General features: G+C 40.7%; 1 protein-coding gene across 1 annotated transcript in view; it reads left to right on the forward strand.

Moving 5' to 3' along the window:
* LAMTOR1 (late endosomal/lysosomal adaptor, MAPK and MTOR activator 1) overlaps window positions 1-22,776 on the forward strand; it is a 62,997-nt gene that overhangs the window by 13,546 nt on the left and 26,675 nt on the right. The window contains exons 2-4 of the mRNA XM_053708787.1: window positions 7,570-7,712; window positions 8,971-9,048; window positions 17,221-17,347. Of these exons, the coding sequence (XP_053564762.1) occupies window positions 7,570-7,712; window positions 8,971-9,048; window positions 17,221-17,347 (348 nt within the window). The remainder of the gene's footprint in view (window positions 1-7,569; window positions 7,713-8,970; window positions 9,049-17,220; window positions 17,348-22,776) is intronic.

Genomic DNA, 22,776 nt, shown 5'->3' on the forward strand with positions numbered 1-22,776 from the left:
TTAAAACACATACACGCTATCAAGGATAATCAAGGCCACCAACACAATAACAGCCCATCAATTGCTGAAATATTCCGCAAATATTATGACTCACTATATAATCTTAAAACCCATGCCCAAACACCTGATTCAGCACCTCCCCATAATACCTTTTGAACAAAAATTAAAAACATATTTCCACAATGTTTCTCTTCCAACCCTCCAAACACCATAAAAACCACACAATTACATATGCACAGAACAGAATCCCAATGCTCCTCTTACTGAAAAAGCTTTTGACAGGGTGAGCAGGGATTTTCTCAGGGCCACCATGTCACACCTGAAATTTGGACACAAGTTCATCAACAATATATTCTTCCTATATACACAGCCCTCAGCACAGGTGAAAGTAAATGGCATTCGCTCTAACACATTCAAAATACAAAATGGCACACAACAGGGCTGCCCTTTATTACCCCTCTTACTTGCAATATCAGAAGTATTCTCTCAAAAATTAAGAAAAAATGCCTCTATCGGGAATACAAATTCGCAACTCTGAACATAAAATCACTTTGTACGTTGATGACAAGGATAGGATTAATAAAAATGAACACCTAGGATATTATATTATCTTAAGATCCTACCAATTCCGTTACACTATACTTACATCAAAAGGATACAGGGAGAAATTGAAAAATTCAAATTGAAAAATATCAAACCCAGAGTAAACAGAACTAGCTTATCCTTCCTAATTTTAGATTATTTTTATTATTATTTTTTTTACGAAACATCAGGTTGAACTGTGCTCAAATGCTTCACATAAACTTTGGAAGCCGATCAGCAGAGATATTCTACAAGTGGTAAACGTGGGGACACTTGGGTGGCTATTACCACAACATAGACCACTTCTTATAAAAATTATCCAGTATTGGAAGAACTTTTTTCTCCCAATGGTACAAGATTATTAGAATATAACCTCAGATTTGATCGGTATACTTTCCCCTAACTCCATTCAAACATAACCCGGAGGTGCCACTTACTTAAACGAGAGCAAATATTCTGAATTCAACTCCCTTAGGTAGGATAGTGCTACATAACATACCTTCTGAAACAAAATTAAAACAAATAGAAGAATTAAAATATAAAGGCTATAATTTCTCGTGGTTCACATACTCCCAATTATACTATTTCATTAATACACACAAACGTAAACCATATTTAAAGGGCCACTGTAAGTAAATATTTTCTATGCCTGTTACTAACTAACTACCCCAAATACGCTTTTTATCAATAGCATTTCATTAACATATCTCTACCGTATATCAGAAATCTTGTCTGCAAATTTAATTGTTTTCCAAACCCACTCCGTGGGTATCCTTTGCTCTGTACCAATCCGTTTACAATACCTAGGTTTCAAAATGGTGCTTTAAACACAAAGGAATTGGTTTAAGTATTTTGAACACGCAGTGCTGAAATAGTGGGCAGGATAACGTGACATCGGCGAATAAAATATATAACTTTTAGAACGTTGTGAAACTTCGTTTTGGAGAAAATATAGGTCAGGTTTTAATTAATGTTTATTAACTTTAATATGTTAGTTGTTTAGCTTAAAAATTATAACAGAAAGTAATCCTTTAACTAGACTAAAAACATCATATGAGAGACTGTGCCTCATGAACCCCTTACCCTGACTTCTCATTTCTGTAATATAATTTGCTCTTTAATACAGATAGAAGTCTTCTTTTTTACTATATTTACAAGTGGCAGAGGAACTTGGGAGTCACTTTGACTAACAAGGAATAGCAAAAAATCTTTTTACACCACACCGAGGTATCTCTCTCAGCCAAAATCCAAGAATCCAACTTTAAATTTGTATCCAGATGGTACTTAACCAGAGTTAGACTTAAAACTATATTCAAGCGGTCTGATGGTAAATGCTGGAGAAACGGTGATAAAGAGAGAAACGTACTACACATTTTGGTGGGGATGCGAGAGGTTGGTGAGAGGATGTTTTCAAAATTATCGAAATAAAAATAGGGGTATACATTCAAAAACAATCGCACACAATCTTATTCCACTGCCTACCTAAACTGAAAAAACAAAGCGAAAAAGAACCAACTATATATAATGCTAAACGGCGCCAAAATACTGATCACTAGACATTGGAAACCTCAAGCAACCCCCACAGTGGAGGAGTGGAAATCCCAGGTGGAATAGCTCCTTCAACTTGAGAGGTTCTGCTTTATGAGAGAGGGTAGAATTGAGACCCATGAGTATTTGCTGGAGAAGTGGAAATCGGATACACCTTGAATATCTGCGTTTCAAGCTTTATCATTAAAGAAGCATTGGTATTTAGGCAGAACTTTAAACCCCCCCCCCCCCCTTCTTCTTATTTATTTTTTTTTAATATATTTATATTTCTTCTGTTAAGTGTGATCAGTCCACGGGTCATCATTACTTCTGGGATATTAACTGCTCCCCTACAGGAAGTGCAAGAGGATTCACCCAGCAGAGCTGCATATAGCTCCTCCCCTCTACGTCACTCCCAGTCATTCTCTTGCACCCAGCAACTAGATAGGTCGTGTGAGAGGACTATGGTGATTATACTTAGTTTTATATCTTCAATCAAAAGTTTGTTATTTTAAAATAGCACCGGAGTGTGTTATTACCTCTCTGGCAGAGTTTGAGGAAGAATCTACCAGAGTTTTGCTATGATTTTAGCCGGAGTAGTTAAGATCATATTGCTGTTCTCGGCCATCTGAGGAGTGAGGTAAACTTCAGATCAGGGGACAGCGGGCAGATGAATCTGCATAGAGGTATGTAGCAGTTTTTATTTTCTGACAATGGAATTGATGAGAAAATCCTGCCATACCGATATAATGTCATGTATGTATACTTTACACTTCAGTATTCTGGGAGAATGGTACTTCACTAGAATTACACTGTAAGAAGGACATAAAGCTGTTTAATAACTAGAGATTATGTTTAACGTTTTTGCTGGAATGTAAAATCGTTTTCATTTGCTGAGGTACTGAGTGAATAAATGTTTGGGCACCATTTTTCCACTTGGCAGTTGCTTAAATCTGTTTTTTCTGTCAGTTTCTGTTTTCCCTCACTGCTGTGTGTGTGGGGGAGGGGCGCTTTTACTATGCATCAAATATTTCAGTCAGCAACTCATTGTATTCCCTGCATGATCTGGTTCATCTCTACAGAGCTCAGGGGTCTTCAAAACTTATTTTGAGGGAGGTAATTTCTCTCAGCAGAGCTGTGAGAATTATAGTTTGACTGAAATAAAAACTTTTATTCTGTAATTTGTTTCCTGCTTTCAGAAATTGTTATCTTTGCTAATGGGATTAAACCTTTGCTAAAGTTGTGTTGTTTACAAGGATTGAGGCTATAACTGTTTCAATTTTATTAATTTTTAACTGTCATAGATCTTCTGTGCTTCTTAAAGGCACAGTACGTTTTAATATTATTCTATTTGAATTGTATTTCCAAGTTGCAAGTTTATTTGCTAGTGTGTTAAACATGTCTGATTCAGAAGATGATACCTGTGTCATTTGTTGCAATGCCAAAGTGGAGCCCAATAGAAATTTATGTACTAACTGTATTGATGCTACTTTAAATAAAAATCAATCTGTACAAATTGAACAAATTTCACCAAACAACGAGGGGAGAGTTATGCCGACTAACTCGCCTCACGTGTCAGTACCTACATCTCCCGCTCAGAGGGAGGTGCGTGATATTGTAGCGCCGAGTACAGCTGGGCGGCCATTACAAATCACATTACAGGATATGGCTACTGTTATGACTGAAGTTTTGGCTAAATTACCAGAACTAAAAGGTAAGCGTGATCACTCTGGGGTGAGAACAGAGTGCGCTGATAATATTAGGGCCATGTCAGACACTGCGTCACAGGTGGCAGAACATGAGGACGGAGAACTTCATTCTGTGGGTGACGGTTCTGATCCAAACAGACTGGATTCAGATATTTCAAATTTTAAATTTAAACTGGAAAACCTCCATGTATTACTAGGGGAGGTGTTAGCGGCTCTGAATGATTGTAACACAGTTGCAATACCAGAGAAAATGTGTAGGTTGGATAAATATTTTGCGGTACCGACGAGTACTGAGGTTTTTCCTATACCTAAGAGACTTACTGAAATTGTTACTAAGGAGTGGGATAGACCCGGTGTGCCGTTCTCACCCCCTCCGATATTTAGAAAAATGTTTCCAATAGACGCCACCATAAGGGACTTATGGCAAACGGTCCCTAAGGTGGAGGGAGCAGTTTCTACTTTAGCTAAGCGTACCACTATCCCGGTGGAGGATAGCTGTGCTTTTTCAGATCCAATGGATAAAAAATTAGAGGGTTACCTTAAGAAAATGTTTGTTCAACAAGGTTTTATATTGCAACCCCTTGCATGCATTGCGCCGATCACGGCTGCAGCGGCATTCTGGATTGAGTCTCTGGAAGAGAACATTGGTTCAGCTACTCTGGACGACATTACGGACAGGCTTAGAGTCCTTAAACTAGCTAATTCATTCATTTCGCTATGGTGGCTTTCTCGGCCACACCTGTCCAGGGGGATGCCATTCAGCAGACCAGACTGGACAATTGTAACAACAGACGCCAGCCTTCTAGGTTGGGGTGCCGTCTGGAATTCCCTGAAGGCTCTGGGACTATGGAGTCAGGAGGAGAGTCTCCTGCCAATAAACATTCTGGAATTGAGAGCAGTTCTCAATGCCCTCCTGGCTTGGCCCCAGTTGACAACTCGGGGGTTCATCAGGTTTCAGTCGGACAACATCACGACTGTAGCTTACATCAACCATCAGGGAGGGACAAGAAGCTCCCTAGCTATGATGGAAGTATCAAAGATAATTCGCTGGGCAGAGTCTCACTCTTGCCACCTGTCAGCAATCCACATCCCGGGAGTGGAGAACTGGGAGGCGGATTTCTTAAGTCGTCAGACTTTTCATCCGGGGGAGTGGGAACTTCATCCGGAGGTCTTTGCCCAAATACTTCGACGTTGGGGCAAACCAGAGATAGATCTCATGGCGTCTCGACAGAACGCCAAGCTTCCTCGTTACGGGTCCAGATCCAGGGATCCAGGAGCAGTCCTGATAGATGCTCTGACAGCACCTTGGGACTTCAGGATGGCTTACGTGTTTCCACCCTTCCCGTTGCTTCCTCGATTGATAGCCAGAATCAAACAAGAGAGAGCATCAGTGATTCTAATAGCACCTGCGTGGCCACGCAGGACTTGATATGCAGACCTGGTGGACATGTCATCCTGTCCGCCTTGGTCTCTACCTCTGAAACAGGACCTTCTGATACAGGGTCCCTTCAAACATCAAAATCTAACTTCTCTGAAGCTGACTGCTTGGAAATTGAACGCTTAATTTTATCAAGACGTGGGTTTTCTGAGTCAGTTATTAGTACCTTAATACAGACTAGGAAACCTGTTACCAGAAAGATTTACCATAAGATATGGCGTAAATACCTACATTGGTGTGAATCCAAAGGTTACTCTTGGAGTAAGGTTAGGATTCCTAGGATATTGTCTTTTTTCTACAAGAAGGTTTAGAAAAGGGTTTTTCTGCTAGTTCATTAAAGGGACAGATCTCAGCTCTGTCCATTCTGTTACACAAACGTCTGTCAGAAGTTCCTGACGTCCAGGCTTTTTGTCAGGCTTTGGCCAGGATTAAGCCTGTGTTTAAAACTGTTGCTCCACCATGGAGTTTAAACCTTGTTCTTAATGTTTTACAGGGCGTTCCGTTTGAACCCCTTCATTCCATTGATATAAAGTTGTTATCTTGGAAAGTTCTATTTTTAATGGCTATTTCCTCGGCTCGAAGAGTCTCTGAATTATCAGCCTTACATTGTGATTCTCCTTATTTGATTTTTCATTCGGATAAGGTAGTCCTGCGTACTAAACCTGGGTTCTTACCTAAGGTAGTTACTAACAGGGATATCAATCAAGAGATTGTTGTTCCTTCTTTATGCCCAAATCCTTCTTCAAAGAAGGAACGTCTACTGCACAACCTGGATGTAGTCCGGGCTCTAAAATTTTACTTGCAGGCAACTAAGGAATTCCGACAAACGTCTTCTCTGTTTGTCATTTACTCTGGGCAGAGGAGAGGTCAAAAAGCTTCCGCTACCTCTCTTTCTTTTTGGCTTCGTAGCATAATTCGTTTAGCTTATGAGACTGCTGGACAGCAGCCCCCTGAAAGAATTACAGCTCATTCTACTAGAGCTGTGGCTTCCACTTGGGCCTTCAAGAATGAGGCCTCTGTTGAACAGATTTGCAAGGCTGCAACTTGGTCTTCGCTTCATACTTTTTCCAAATTTTACAAATTTGACACCTTTGCTTCATCGGAGGCTATTTTTGGGAGAAAGGTTCTTCAGGCAGTGGTTCCTTCTGTATAAAGAGTCTGCCTATCCCTCCCGTCATCCGTGTACTTTTGCTTTGGTATTGGTATCCCAGAAGTAATGATGACCCGTGGACTGATCACACTTAACAGAAGAAAACATAATTTATGCTTACCTGATAAATTCCTTTCTTCTGTAGTGTGATCAGTCCACGGCCCGCCCTGTTTTTAAGGCAGGTAAATATTTTTTAATTTATACTCCAATCACCACTTCACCCTTGGCTTTTCCTTTCTCGTTGGTCCTTGGTCGAATGACTGGGAGTGACGTAGAGGGGAGGAGCTATATGCAGCTCTGCTGGGTGAATCCTCTTGCACTTCCTGTAGGGGAGCAGTTAATATCCCAGAAGTAATGATGACCCGTGGACTGATCACACTACAGAAGAAAGGAATTTATCAGGTAAGCATAAATTATGTTTTTCTTCCCTTTCCTCCCTCCCTTAGGCTTATAGAGGCAATATCTGTTGTTATGGTTTCATCACTTATTACTGTGGCTCGTATTATATGACATGGTTTCACCTTTTTTATATATTGCTCTTATCATCAGGTGTATTTTCTTAGAGGTGAAGGGCTACTCAAGTTCAAACATTTACAGTTTAGAGACGCAAGAACTGAGCTCAACGGGATAACTTAACCTCATATCTAAATATAATACTAGATAAAGACTCTGATTATCATGAAGAGCATCCCCCTTTGTATTACTTTTATATCTGTTTTTATCCATATTTGAATTTGTACACTTGATATTGGACAATAAAGCTTATTTAAATGTAAAAAAATAAATAAATGAGGTGATATTTTCTACTCAGAGCCATCTAGTGCTCTTTCAAGTTTATAACATTGTTAAAAGTATCCTGCTGCCACATAGTACTCCAGGTATGTGCATGCCCCTGAGTCTACCTTCCTGCTTTTCAACAAAGTATACCAAGAGAACAAAGTGAACAATTACGTTTTACACTCTCTTAGTTATGAACAAATTTGGGTTTCATGTCCCTTTTAATCAGGATCTAGCAGCCACTAGACTGCATAGACAGTTTATTTTTCTCACATGAGAGACTCACCAAGCACTATTCTCCCATCATAATTCCGTGTTAGTTAGAAATCTTATGACATAATTACAGTTTAGTTATTTAATCTTCATGTGTTTATCTGTTTTTCCAGGACCAGGGTGAAAATGAACGCCTGCTGCCAGCACAGAACCCACCTGACAAGACACCAAATGGATCGGAACCCAACTCTACAAGTAACCCAGCTCGAACAGATGAGCAAGCCATGCTGTCGCGCATCCTGGCAAAGACCGCACAGTGAGTATCGCACAGAGTAATCTTGTAGGCAGCAAGGCTACTAATCATAACAAGTTGTGCTCCTGTAGGAAATGGTATTGCTGTTATTTATTACATTTTAGGTCAGTTCTCTGTATATTAAACAAAAGTTGTTCTTCTTTTTCTTCTGTCTAACAGTCTTAAAATCTTCAAAACAGGTGTTTCTGCACTGAGTAGATCAGGTTCTCTTTTTTTTTTTTCATGATTGTGGAAGTACGTCCTTGTCCATCCATAGTGCAGTGGGATATGTCCTTATCTGCAAGTGAACAGTGCAATAGTACTGGTTCTGCACAAACATGCATTTCAATTTAGGTACACATTTAACTTCTATAGCTGGTTACGCACATCACGGCCAGCAGGCGCATGATGAGCCCTTTTCATCATGTAGGGGGATTGCTGTAAAAATGATCCCCCGCACTACAGACTGGGGATCGCTGGTGACCTAGTGGGAGGCACTCCCATGCTTCATGGGAGTGCCGGTGACGTTACCACTTACGCGTGTGGTCACATCGCAAAGCAAGTAGCTGCAAGGGAGCTGGATGGGGGGATGTTTATTCAAGCCCCTCAATCTTAGCTCTCTTAGGAGCTACAAGCCTCCAAGACCCCTTATTTGAAATAGAATTTTTAAAGCAGATCCTTTAAATAAAAAAGTAAAAAAAACCATTTGGGGATTATATATACATTGCGCAATGGGGCCTCTAATCTATATTTTATCCCCCAAAAGCCTGTATTGGGTCCCTATGTCACATGTGGCTACTCTTGATGATAATTTAGTATGGTGGTCACTGGGCCATTTTCAATATTATTTACTAAAATCTATGCAAACATTATACAATTTTTATAAATATAATTTGTGTTAGTCACTCACTGAAATCTGACCTACAATAGGGTTTAAATGTAGGTAGCAAAAAAAGATCAAAATTGACTCAGCTCAGGGGTGAAAAAAAAGGTCAGCGAAATGGTTAAAGAGCATAAATATAACCTTCATGCATAGATATTTTAAACTTGTTTAGGTGTGAGAATTTTTTTTTGTACGTTTATTGTCCCTTTAAGTTTAGGAACAGTTAAATTCTTGGGAGTATTTATGCATCTGACTCGCATATCTAATATCTAAAGAAATTAAAATAATTAGAATTTGAATTGAACAAACCTATTTCATTACTTGGTGATTTTATCTCAGTCCCCTGATATAGATATTCTGAGAAATGACTAGAAATGATCAAGATTTGCTTTTCACCAGGAACATCATCGATGTGTCTGCAGTCGAGTCACAGGGAATGGAACAGCACGAATGTATGGATAGAGCGAGACAGTACAGGTGAGGACTTGACGTCAAATTTACACAACTTCCTTCCTTTGCTGTACAACAGAGGGACACATAAACAAGCTCACCCACTCAATAAGCATTCCCTGTGCAGCATGTAGCAGTGCCAGTCTTCTGCACTCCAGCCTATGTGGGGGAAGTGAAATTACATTAAAAGCTGACTGAATAAATAATGGAAGTGCTTTACAATTATTATTCATATTGGCAAGAGTCCATGAGACCCACCCTTTTTTGGTGGTTATGATTTTTTGGAAAAAAGCACAATTATATTTCCACTTCCTCTTTTTTGTATGCTTTTTTACTCCTTTTTCTATCACCCCACTACTTGGCTATTTGTTAAACTGAACTGTGGGTGTGGTGAGGGGTGTATTTATTTAGGTATTTTGAGGTTTGGTAAAATTTGCCCCTCATGGTAGGATTGTATATCCCATACGTCACTAGCTCATGGACTCTTGCCAATATGAAAGAAATTAATTTATCAGGTAAGTTCTTACATAAATTATGTTTTTATAACACTGTGGCTGGGACACGTAGTTTACTAGTCCTGCAGGATGCACTCAAGTCTATGAAGAAAAAGATAATTTTAAGATAAGTAAAAATGCTAACAAAAGTGAATTGCAATATTGTTTTACTACACACATCTATATATTTCATAGAGAATTAAATCTGAGTTTAAAGATCCTTTGAGCACACAATTTGGAAGAAAGTTCAGTTTTCTGAGGTATTTTATGGCTAAATAAATAATGCATACTGTGTTTGTTTTCTTAATGAAACCTTTTATGGGGAGCTACATTTTATGTCCTATCATTATTATGACACTTATTTATTTATTTATTGCTAAAGCACCACCAGATACTGTAGCTCTTATATCATCATGACGGTTTAAGGCCAAATATTTATTGCTCGCCAAAATCAAAGAAAGGGGGAGAAATTAGTCTGTCAACAGGGCCGGCTTAATGATGGGACCAACTGGGTCCAACAGACCCAGGCGGCACTTGACAGGGGCGGCACTTCAGTCATTGACAATCAAACCGCCGCATCCGTAACTGTCCTCCGGGGGATCTGATTGGAATTAAAAGCTGGTTAGGAGGAGCACCATTGAACAGGAAGACTGCCGCTCCTAACCATTGTTCTGTGACTACTTCTGTCTGTCACTGGAGGACTGTGGGTGGATGGGATTGACAGAGTCAGGTCCAGAGAGCAGCAATTAAAGCAGACCGCCGCTACTTACCTATCTCTCTGTGGGTGGGATAGACCGTGGGTCAGGAGCGGCATTGAAGGAACACCTCCGCTACGGTCTGCTGCACCTGTGACTGTCCTCTGCTCTGGGGGATCTGATTGGGATTAATAGCCGTTAGTTCCATCAGACCTCCGAGCCCCCCAACAGTGTGATGTCACACGGGACTAGTCTGACAAGCAGCGGTGCAGATTAGATCAAATGATTTTATGCAGCACCATGTATCAGATACCGATCATTAGGGAATATTAGCTGTCTGGTCATCACGCTGCAATGTTTACCAAACATAAGACACGTAATAAGTGAATATTCAATCATATGTGCTCTATCGCACATGCCCCCTGTCGCAGAGTAACTACTCACTGAGCACTCTGCTTCCGTTTAGTTTGCCAGCAAAGATACAGCGGCCTGAATTGCCATAACAGTGAGAAGGTGACAGAATTAAACAATGGTTTTATTTAATATGTTTCTATTTAACATTTGTATAGAATGTTTTGCAGAACATCGGTATAAATAATTTCTCCCTTATTTATGTTATATGCACACTCATTTGCACTGCTTTAGAGGACATGCATGTGTCAGATAATACTTCATCACAGATTATGAATGATTTGCGCATTGGGTGTATCACAATATGATCATGATTGGATAGATGAATGATAATTTATAACACTTTGTTTCATCACAAGCTATAAGACATTGATTACACTGTTTATTATGCTAATGTGAGATTATGCAGATGGTTTTCATTGGCTGCACAGTTGAGGGGAGTTTTTTTTTGCTCTGTATTTATATGTGCACTTGTTCACTACCTGGGGATAGTGGAGTATATCCAATAGAAGCACTACCAACAGTTTAATTGCAAACACCTAACCTACAATTGAAATAATAAAAATTTTCAGGATGTTTATTATATTTTTAATTTCTCCAACATAGGTGTGTCCGGTCCACGGCGTCATCCTTACTTGTGGGATATTCTCTTCCCCAACAGGAAATGGCAAAGAGCCCAGCAAAGCTGGTCACATGATCCCTCCTAGGCTCCGCCTACCCCAGTCATTCTCTTTGCCGTTGTACAGGCAACATCTCCACGGAGATGGCTTAGAGTTTTTTAGTGTTTAACTGTAGTTTTTATTATTCAATCAAGAGTTTGTTATTTTGAAATAGTGCTGGTATGTACTATTTACTCAGAAACAGAAAAGAGATGAAGATTTCTGTTTGTATGAGGAAAATGATTTTAGCGACCGTCACTAAAATCCATGGCTGTTCCACACAGGACTGTTGAGAGCAATTAACTTCAGTTGGGGGAACAGTGAGCAGTCTCTTGCTGCTTGAGGTATGACACATTCTAACAAGACGATGTAATGCTGGAAGCTGTCATTTTCCCTATGGGATCCGGTAAGCCATGTTTATTACGATCGTAAATAAGGGCTTCACAAGGGCTTATTAAGACTGTAGACTTTTTCTGGGCTAAATCGATTCATTATTAACACATATTTAGCCTTGAGGAATCATTTTATTTGGGTATTTTGATATAATAATATCGGCAGGCACTGTTTTAGACACCTTATTCTTTAGGGGCTTTCCCAAAGCATAGGCAGAGCCTCATTTTCGCGCCGGTGTTGCGCACTTGTTTTTGAGAGGCATGGCATGCAGTCGCATGTGAGAGGAGCTCTGATACTTAGAAAATACTTTCTGAAGGCGTCATTTGGTATCGTATTCCCCTTTGGGCTTGGTTGGGTCTCAGCAAAGCAGTTACCAGGGACTGTAAAGGGGTTAAAGTTCAAAACGGCTCCGGTTCCGTTATTTTAAGGGTTAAAGCTTCCAAATTTGGTGTGCAATACTTTTAAGGCTTTAAGACACTGTGGTGAAAATTTGGTGAATTTTGAACAATTCCTTCATGTTTTTTCGCAATTGCAGTAATAAAGTGTGTTCAGTTTAAAATTTAAAGTGACAGTAACGGTTTTATTTTAAAACGTTTTTTGTACTTTGTTATCAAGTTTATGCCTGTTTAACATGTCTGAACTACCAGATAGACTGTGTTCTGAATGTGGGGAAGCCAGAATTCCTATTCATTTAAATAAATGTGATTTATGTGACAATGACAATGATGCCCAAGATGATTCCTCAAGTGAGGGGAGTAAGCATGGTACTGCATCATTCCCTCCTTCGTCTACACGAGTCTTGCCCACTCAGGAGGCCCCTAGTACATCTAGCACGCCAATACTCCTTACTATGCAACAATTAACGGCTGTAATGGATAATTCTGTCAAAAACATTTTAGCCAAAATGAACACTTATCGGCGTAAGCGCGACTGCTCTGTTTTAGATACTGAAGAGCATGACGACGCTGATAATGTTTCTGAAGGGCCCCTAACCCAGTCTGATGGGGCCAGGGAGGTTTTGTCTGAGGGAGAAATTACTGATTCAGGAACATTTCTCAACATGCTGAACCTGATGTGATTACATTTAAATTTAAGTTGGAACATCTCCGCATTCTGCTTAAGGAGGTATTATCCACTCTGGATGATTGTGACAAGTTGGTCATCCCAGAGAAACTATGTAAAATGGACAAGTTCCTAGAGGTGCCGGGGCTCCCAGAAGCTTTTCCTATACCCAAGCGGGTGGCGGACATTGTTAATAAAGAATGGGAAAGGCCCGGTATTCCTTTCGTCCCTCCCCCCATATTTAAAAAATTGTTTCCTATGGTCGACCCCAGAAAGGACTTATGGCAGACAGTCCCCAAGGTCGAGGGAGCGGTTTCCACTTTAAACAAACGCACCACTATACCCATAGAGGATAGTTGTGCTTTCAAAGATCCTATGGATAAAAAATTAGAAGGTTTGCTTAAAAAGATGTTTGTTCAGCAGGGTTACCTTCTACAACCAATTTCATGCGTTGTCCCTGTCGCTACAGCCGCATGTTTCTGGTTCGATGAGCTGATAAAGGCGGTCGATAGTGATTCTCCTCCTTATGAGGAGATTATGGACAGAATCAATGCTCTCAAATTGGCTAATTCTTTTACCCTAGACGCCACTTTGCAATTGGCTAGGTTAGCGGCTAAGAATTCTGGGTTTGCTATTGTGGCGCGCAGAGCGCTTTGGTTGAAATCTTGGTCGGCTGATGCGTCTTCCAAGAACAAGCTACTTAACATTCCTTTCAAGGGGAAAACGCTGTTTGGCCCTGACTTGAAAGAGATTATCTCTGATATCACTGGGGGTAAGGGCCACGCCCTTCCTCAGGATCGGCCTTTCAAGGCAAAAAATAAACCTAATTTTCGTCCCTTTCGTAGAAACGGACCAGCCCAAAGTGCTACGTCCTCTAAGCAAGAGGGTAATACTTCTCAAGCCAAGCCAGCTTGGAGACCAATGCAAGGCTGGAACAAGGGAAAGCAGGCCAAGAAACCTGCCACTGCTACCAAGACAGCATGAAATGTTGGCCCCCGATCCGGGACCGGATCTGGTGGGGGGCAGACTCTCTCTCTTCGCTCAGGCTTGGGCAAGAGATGTTCTGGATCCTTGGGCGCTAGAAATAGTCTCCCAAGGTTATCTTCTGGAATTCAAGGGGCTTCCCCCAAGGGGGAGGTTCCACAGGTCTCAGTTGTCTTCAGACCACATAAAAAGACAGGCATTCTTACATTGTGTAGAAGACCTGTTAAAAATGGGAGTGATTCATCCTGTTCCATTAAGAGAACAAGGGATGGGGTTCTACTCCAATCTGTTCATAGTTCCCAAAAAAGAGGGAACGTTCAGACCAATCTTAGATCTCAAGATCTTAAACAAGTTTCTCAAGGTTCCATCGTTCAAGATGGAAACCATTCGAACTATTCTTCCTTCCATCCAGGAAGGTCAATTCATGACCACGGTGGATTTAAAGGATGCGTATCTACATATTCCTATCCACAAGGAACATCATCGGTTCCTAAGGTTCGCATTCCTGGACAAGCATTACCAGTTCGTGGCGCTTCCTTTCGGATTAGCCACTGCTCCAAGGATTTTCACAAAGGTACTAGGGTCCCTTCTAGCTGTGCTAAGACCAAGGGGCATTGCTGTAGTACCTTATTTGGACGACATTCTGATTCAAGCGTCGTCCCTTCCTCAAGCAAAGGCTCACACGGACATAGTCCTGGCCTTTCTCAGATCTCACGGATGGAAAGTGAACGTGGAAAAGAGTTCTCTATCTCCGTCAACAAGGGTTCCCTTCTTGGGAACAATAATAGACTCCTTAGAAATGAGGATATTTCTGACAGAGGCCAGAAAAACAAAGCTTCTAGACTCTTGTCGGATACTTCATTCCGTTCCTCTTCCTTCCATAGCTCAGTGCATGGAAGTGATCGGGTTGATGGTAGCGGCAATGGACATAGTTCCTTTTGCGCGCATTCATCTAAGACCATTACAACTGTGCATGCTCAGTCAGTGGAATGGGGATTATACAGACTTGTCTCCGAAGATACAAGTAAATCAGAGGACCAGAGACTCACTCCGTTGGTGGCTGTCCCTGGACAACCTGTCACAAGGGATGACATTCCGCAGACCAGAGTGGGTCATTGTCACGACCGACGCCAGTCTGATGGGCTGGGGCGCGGTCTGGGGATCCCTGAAAGCTCAGGGTCTTTGGTCTCGGGAAGAATCTCTTCTACCGATAAATATTCTGGAACTGAGAGCGATATTCAATGCTCTCAAGGCTTGGCCTCAGCTAGCGAGGGCCAAGTTCATACGGTTTCAATCAGACAACATGACAACTGTTGCGTACATCAACCATCAGGGGGGAACAAGGAGTTCCCTAGCGATGGAAGAAGTGACCAAAATCATTCTATGGGCGGAGTCTCACTCCTGCCGCCTGTCCGCTATCCACATCCCAGGAGTGGAAAATTGGGAAGCGGATTTTCTGAGTCGTCAGACATTGCATCCGGGGGAGTGGGAACTCCATCCGGAAATCTTTGCCCAAGTCACTCAGCTGTGGGGCATTCCAGACATGGATCTGATGGCCTCTCGTCAGAACTTCAAAGTTCCTTGCTACGGGTCCAGATCCAGGGATCCCAAGGCGGCTCTAGTGGATGCACTAGTAGCACCTTGGACCTTCAAACTAGCTTATGTGTTCCCGCCGTTTCCTCTCATCCCCAGGCTGGTAGCCAGGATCAATCAGGAGAGGGCGTCGGTGATCTTGATAGCTCCTGCGTGGCCACGCAGGACTTGGTATGCAGATCTGGTGAATATGTCATCGGCTCCACCTTGGAAGCTACCTTTGAGACGAGACCTTCTTGTTCAGGGTCCGTTCGAACATCCGAACCTGGTTTCACTCCAGCTGACTGCTTGGAGATTGAACGCTTGATCTTATCGAAGCGAGGGTTCTCAGATTCTGTTATCGATACTCTTGTTCAGGCCAGAAAGCCTGTAACTAGAAAGATTTACCACAAAATTTGGAAAAAATATATCTGTTGGTGTGAATCTAAAGGATTCCCTTGGGACAAGGTTAAGATTCCTAAGATTCTATCCTTCCTTCAAGAAGGATTGGAAAAAGGATTATCTGCAAGTTCCCTGAAGGGACAGATTTCTGCCTTGTCTGTGTTACTTCACAAAAAGCTGGCAGCTGTGCCAGATGTTCAAGCCTTTGTTCAGGCTCTGGTTAGAATTAAGCCTGTTTACAAACCTTTGACTCCTCCTTGGAGTCTCAATTTAGTTCTTTCAGTTCTTCAGGGGGTTCCGTTTGAACCCTTACATTCCGTTGATATTAAGTTATTATCTTGGAAAGTTTTGTTTTTAGTTGCAATTTCTTCTGCTAGAAGAGTTTCAGAATTATCTGCTCTGCAGTGTTCTCCTCCTTATCTGGTGTTCCATGCAGATAAGGTGGTTTTACGTACTAAACCTGGTTTTCTTCCAAAAGTTGTTTCTAACAAAAACATTAACCAGGAGATTATCGTACCTTCTCTGTGTCCGAAACCAGTTTCAAAGAAGGAACGTTTGTTGCACAATTTGGATGTTGTTCGCGCTCTAAAATTCTATTTAGAAGCTACAAAGGATTTTAGACAAACATCTTCCTTGTTTGTTGTTTATTCCGGTAAAAGGAGAGGTCAAAAAGCAACTTCTACCTCTCTCTCTTTTTGGATTAAAAGCATCATCAGATTGGCTTACGAGACTGCCGGACGGCAGCCTCCCGAAAGAATCACAGCTCATTCCACTAGGGCTGTGGCTTCCACAAGGGCCTTCAAGAACGAGGCTTCTGTTGATCAGATATGTAGGGCAGCGACTTGGTCTTCACTGCACACTTTTACCAAATTTTACAAGTTTGATACTTTTGCTTCTTCTGAGGCTATTTTTGGGAGAAAGGTTTTGCAAACCGTGGTGCCTTCCATTTAGGTGACCTGATTTGCTCCCTCCCTTCATCCGTGTCCTAAAGCTTTGGTATTGGTTCCCACAAGTAAGGATGACGCCGTGGACCGGACACACCTATGTTGGAGAAAACAGAATTTATGTTTACCTGATAAATTACTTTCTCCAACGGTGTGTCCGGTCCACGGCCCGCCCTGGTTTTTTTAATCAGGTCTGATAATTTATTTTCTTTAACTACAGTCACCACGGTACCATATGGTTTCTCCTATGCAAATATTCCTCCTTAACGTCGGTCGAATGACTGGGGTAGGCGGAGCCTAGGAGGGATCATGTGACCAGCTTTGCTGGGCTCTTTGCCATTTCCTGTTGGGGAAGAGAATATCCCACAAGTAAGGATGACGCCGTGGACCGGACACACCGTTGGAGAAAGTAATTTATCAGGTAAACATAAATTCTGTTTTTTGTTATGGGGGGGGGCCTCATTTCATTCTTGGACCCAGGCAGCGCAATGTCTTGAGCCGGCCCTGTCTGTCAGTCATGTATATCAGCTTTGTTATTGAGTGAGCCTAATGTTTATTTCATCTGCTCTTTTGTTCCAAACAGCACACGACTAGCAAAATTAAGCAACAATCTAACGCACTGGAAGAAGTTGCCACCTCTGCCCTCACTAACTTCTCAGCCTCACCAAATACTTGCCAGCGACCCCGTTCCCTATGGTGACATACAACAGGTAATTCCCCAAAAACATTTGTGTATAGTAGCTGAATCGTACAATTATTTAGCAGAGGAAGAGTTTATGGAGATACAAACTGTCCCAATATCATGTTGCACACTGTATATTTTCCATGCTAATAATTTTGCAGCAAATACGTCTCCTATGTTCTTGCTGCATCCAGAAACCAACAAGTTGTATAAGTTGCTACAGCCCCTTCCTCTTTTGTTTTGATTCTTGTATCACAGAAGGGATCTGTCACGGATAACCTCTGACCCAGCTTGCACAACTGAGTATCATTTCCTAGAATTTTACAAATGAGTGGACTTGTGGCCTGCACAGTAATTTAGGAAAATAATCTCATGCACAGTCATCAGATTGTACTAGAAAAATGTTATCCTATGCAAAGCTTAATATTAATTTTTATGTAGACCTGTATAACACTGATCTCCTGTTTGTGCCATGTCTCTTACATCGGTCCTGTGTAAAGTATTGCATGTTTTCCGATCATACTTCATCAGTTAGTACAACTCCTAGCATTTATTTTCTTCATATCTTGCTACCTATATAACAAGTTGAGTCCTTGTTTTGTAGTTGGAATGAAGCTAAATTCCTTTGTGTAGGTGTAATCTAAGCATATTGTCTACTGGATTAAAATGACAAACTTGCAGCTTTTCCTGCTGTTTACAGTGTACTAAGGGCTTTCCTGTGCAATGCTAACTTTTTGTTTAAACATGTTCTGTGAATGTATTTGCACTCAGGGTAAGTGAAAGATTGAGAAGCCTGTCGCTTTGTAAGTAAACCTAGCAGATATTATAGCTTGGTCCAGCTTTCCATTGCAAACTTAGACACCTACAAGTGTATAGATTTGTTCTATATTCCCTTTCAGGTTTACATCAGAGCAAGGTGATAGTCCGTGGCTAATCTGCACACAAAATGAAACAGCTGTCTGTGTGTAGGCAGTCTCCCTATGCTTTAGTAATGTACAGCTGAAGGTAGTCTGGTAATGGTGCAATTGAAAACCCTAACATATTTATTTACCAAGGAAACTTAGAATTCTTTGCCTGCAATAAATATATTTACCTCATTTTTAGCAGTTTACCAAATTAATTTCACCTGCCCTAGGATTAATGATCAGGAATTAGGATACTCAAATGCTTTAGGGACAGTAAAGCCAAAATTAAACTTTCATAATTTGGACAGCGCATACTACTGTCTCTTTATGCAACTAGTACTCCCAGTAAGTTTAGTATTCCTGTGTCTGCATAGCAGCAATGGCGGCTGAGATCAGAGGGTTAGAAGTATGACCGGATCAGTAATAATGAGATAATTCTGCTAGTTAAACAGCATAATATAAAGACATGAAAACCTATCACATCCTAGAGAGAAGAGGGAACTGTAGAACCACTACAGTAGATCTAAAGACGTTATTAGACACAGACAGGACATGCCTCTGGTTCACTGTTACAAGTCCCAACAAGGAAGAAAACACTTGTACAGAGTCTCTTATATCTGGTTTTAAAGGGACAGTGTACACTAATTTTCATATAACTGCATGTAATAGACACTACTATAAAGAATAAGATGCACAGATACTGATCTAAAAATCCAGTATAAAACCGTTTAAAACTTACTTAGAAGCTCCCAGTTTAGCTCTGTTAACAAGGTAGCTGAAACATCCCTCTGCAAGTGGTGAAAAACAGGCACTCTCCCCCCCCCCTCCTTCCTTTGCATATGAAATGACTCTTTACACAAACGGGAAGCAAGCTGGAGTAGGTATACATCAGTATTCTCCTAAAACTTTGGGGCTTGGTTAGGAGGCTAAAAATCAGAGCAATGTTATTTAAAAATAAACAAAACTATACATTTTAAAAAAAAACTGTATGGGCTATATAAGTGGATCATCTACAAAACATTTATGCAAAGAAAAATCTAGTGTATAATGTCCCTTTAAATGTTTTAGCATTAGCCCAGTATATTAAAAGTAAGTCTCCCTTTACATAAGCAGCTGCAGTTTTCCTTGAACACCGCCTACAAGCCAGGAGAAAGTTCTCCTATGTGAAAAGCACAATTGGGCTAAATGAGGCTGCTCCCAGGTGGTAACGCGCAATAGAACAAGTGACTGAGCTGCTGTTTGTTCCTGGTTGAGCGCTTCTCTCTGTATAGTAGTGTCGCCCTCTCAATAAGAGCCTGTGCTGAGTGTACAAATGCAATATTCCCACACTTAATGGTGTTCTCCCCAGCATTCCTATAGTTTTAGCTAGAACAAAAAGACAGTGGGATATTTGGGATCTACCTTACAAACACATTTGTGTTATGTTCATCAATCCCAATGGGCGAGATAAATGCTGCTACAGATATGAATAGTGAAAATGTTATGGTGGGTTCATTTTATTCTCTGTTCCTTGATATTTTGTTAGCTTTTCTGGTGCCCTAGCTGTTTAGCTGTATTATGGTGCATCATTTTAATCACGCACGGTATGTATATAGATAAAATTGTAGAGGGCCAGAACTCATGATTCTTTAATAAAACTAGCCAGGGTGCTTCCAAGAGATTAATACAGACAGCAAAGAGGGATGCACTCACTGTTCGTTACCTCTTTATTTGTAACGTTTCGCGGTTTTACCCCTTTCGTCCGACATTTAAAAAAAATAGTAACAACTATTTAGTTACTATTTTTTAATGTCTGACAAAGGGGGGTAAAATCCTCCGAAACATTACAAATAAAGAGGTAACGGACTAAATCCCGGTGAGTGCATCCCTCTTTGCTGTGTGTGTAATGTACAGTATGTATATTATAATAATATACCATAAGAAGGAAGGGCTAATGCAGATTTATAACAAAAGCCAAAGTGTAACACAGGCTGCACCAAAAACATATACTTTATTTACAGCTTTATAAGCTCAGTGGAATCTCTACTAAAGCAGAGTGCGGCTGTGTAGCTAATAAATAGACAGAGGATACACATGTCAAAATAAAGATATATCAAAACAGACGTCTGTTAAATTATTTAACACCATATAGTAAACTTTAACTTAAAAAAAGGCATGTCTAAGAACGAAAAGGGACAAGCTTGAAAAATATACAAAATACACACTATGCAAATCGCAAATGATGTTATAAACTGGAGCACGTAAGTGCCTAGGCACGCTCCTTGTATTGTCCCAATAATAGACAGCTAAGTGTAATGAAAGTTAGTAGGTGTGGGGAGCACTTAGTGCAACTGCACGCTCCAATCCAGCATGGAAAAAATAACCAGACCGCTCCTGTTTTTCACAGATAAAGCTAAGATTTACCAAACTCTTTGGTCTCTGGGAAAATCAACCGGTAGCAGCTTTGCTTGGCTTAGAACAAAGCCGGAACCTTCTTTTTCCTCCAGATTTGGTTTTTATCACTTGTATTGTATCTTTGTTGTTGCAAGTGTAATCCTCTGCTGCAGTGATTTTACCTTCTCCTGCCTCTGCTCTTGAGTATTCAACAACTCACTCACACAGACACCACATGGAGGGCTTGGTTCACCTTTACCAAATAGCTCTCAGGTGAGTAGCGATTACAGGGTTGATGATGTGTTTTGCCCCTCCCCTTTGTGGGCCGTCTTAGGGGCTTCGTCAGATAACAACCTGATTCCATTCCTTGGCTTTTATAGCCTGATTGCAACTTGTTAGGAAGGTGTGGTTAACACTTCACATCCTCTGCTGTGTTACATGGCACATAGTGAGATGAAACCTGTTACCTTATTATTCGTACCTCAGTGTATACTTCAACCTGACAATACAACTATTTACAAACATATAAAACGAATGTTAGGATATTTGACAATTTTCATACATAAAACAAAACAACATTGTAACATATCGTTGCATATTTTCACCTGAGTCTATGTATCACTATATCTTTGCCAGTGGAAGAAAGAAATATATATACATGTTAATATTTTTGGCTAGTGTATTGCATATAGTCTAAACTCTTCTTTTTAGGAGATTAAGTTCTTAATTACAAAAAACTTGCAAATTCTAGCTTCTCTTTTAAACCATTTGGTGAAAGTGTGTTTAACACATACATCCGTTTGGACTCTTTCTGAAGCAAAATTTTGTCAATGTTACCTCCTCTCCTTTTGGGTTTAACCTGTTCAATGCCAATCACTGCCAAATTATCTGAACTAGATTCATGTTTTTCTGCGGAATGTCTCCATATGGGACTGTCCACATTCACATGTTTAATGTCATACCTGTGTTCTCTCACTCTATCTTTCAATTCTCTTGTTGTTTTTCCGACGTAGAAAAGTGGACAAGAACAGGATAAAAGGTAAATCACCCCTGTGGAATTGCAGTTAATCCACTGTTTTATTTTTAAAACATGATCTACGTCAGTGTAGAACGTTTTGGTTTGTGTCATATGGCTGCAGTACACACACCTTCCACAAGGCTGACTACCTGTCCTGGGCCTGCTACTTGTTGGACAATTTTTTGTCGGTGTACCTCTTACATTCTTACTATGGACAAGGGAGTCTTTGAGACTCAATGCTCTTTTTGCTGTTATTTGGGGATAATCACAACAATCCCATCTAAGGAATTGTCTGCTTGTAAAATTTACCAATTCTTCTTTAGAATTGTTTTAATCTTGTCCCAATGGCTATTATACCTGGTGATGACTCTGACTGTGTCATCATCTTTGTTTGCTTTAGATTTAAACAGCATTTCTTGTCTAGAACTCTGTCACGTATCCAAGCTTTTTTCACCTGTCTATTTGAATAACCTCTGGCTTTAAATCTAAGGGCCATATCTTCTGCATTCTTTTCAAAAGATGTCTCCGTGGAGCAGTTCCTCTTCAATCTTAGGTACTGCTCCATCGGTATGGCATCCTTAAGTGTCCTAGGATGGTGACACTGTGCATGTAAGAGGCTATTAGTCGCTGTCTCCTTTCTATAAAATTCTGTGACCAAATTATTTCTATGTTAACTAATTTTCAGGTCTAGAAAGGAAGTTTCCACGTCATTGATATCACAAGTTCGAAAAATATTAAGAGAGTTATCATTAAGAGTATTAAAGGTATTTACTTGTTCTGTAGTCCCCTCCCACAGGATAAACACATAGTCCACATATCTCATCCAGAGTAATGTGCCTCCACCCAATCGCTTAGTTTGGTGAACACTTCGTTCATCTCCAACCAGCCTAAATGAAGGCATGCATAGATGGGGGCACACGTGGCACCCATGGCTGTTCCTCTTTCTTGGCGATATAATCTACCTTCAAAGACAAAGATATTGTTTGTCAAAATAAACTCAAGTAGTTTCACTATATAGTCTGTGTGATGCTTAAAGTCTGTCCCTCTTGTATCAAGATAATATCTTGCAGCATTGATACCCGCTTGATGAGGTATAGAAGAGTAAAGTGACTCTACATCCAGGGTTAGCATTAGCATATTATCACCTACATTCACATTGTA

Source organism: Bombina bombina, chromosome 3, assembly GCF_027579735.1.
Source record: "Bombina bombina isolate aBomBom1 chromosome 3, aBomBom1.pri, whole genome shotgun sequence".
Classification (NCBI taxonomy): Eukaryota; Metazoa; Chordata; class Amphibia; order Anura; family Bombinatoridae; genus Bombina; species Bombina bombina.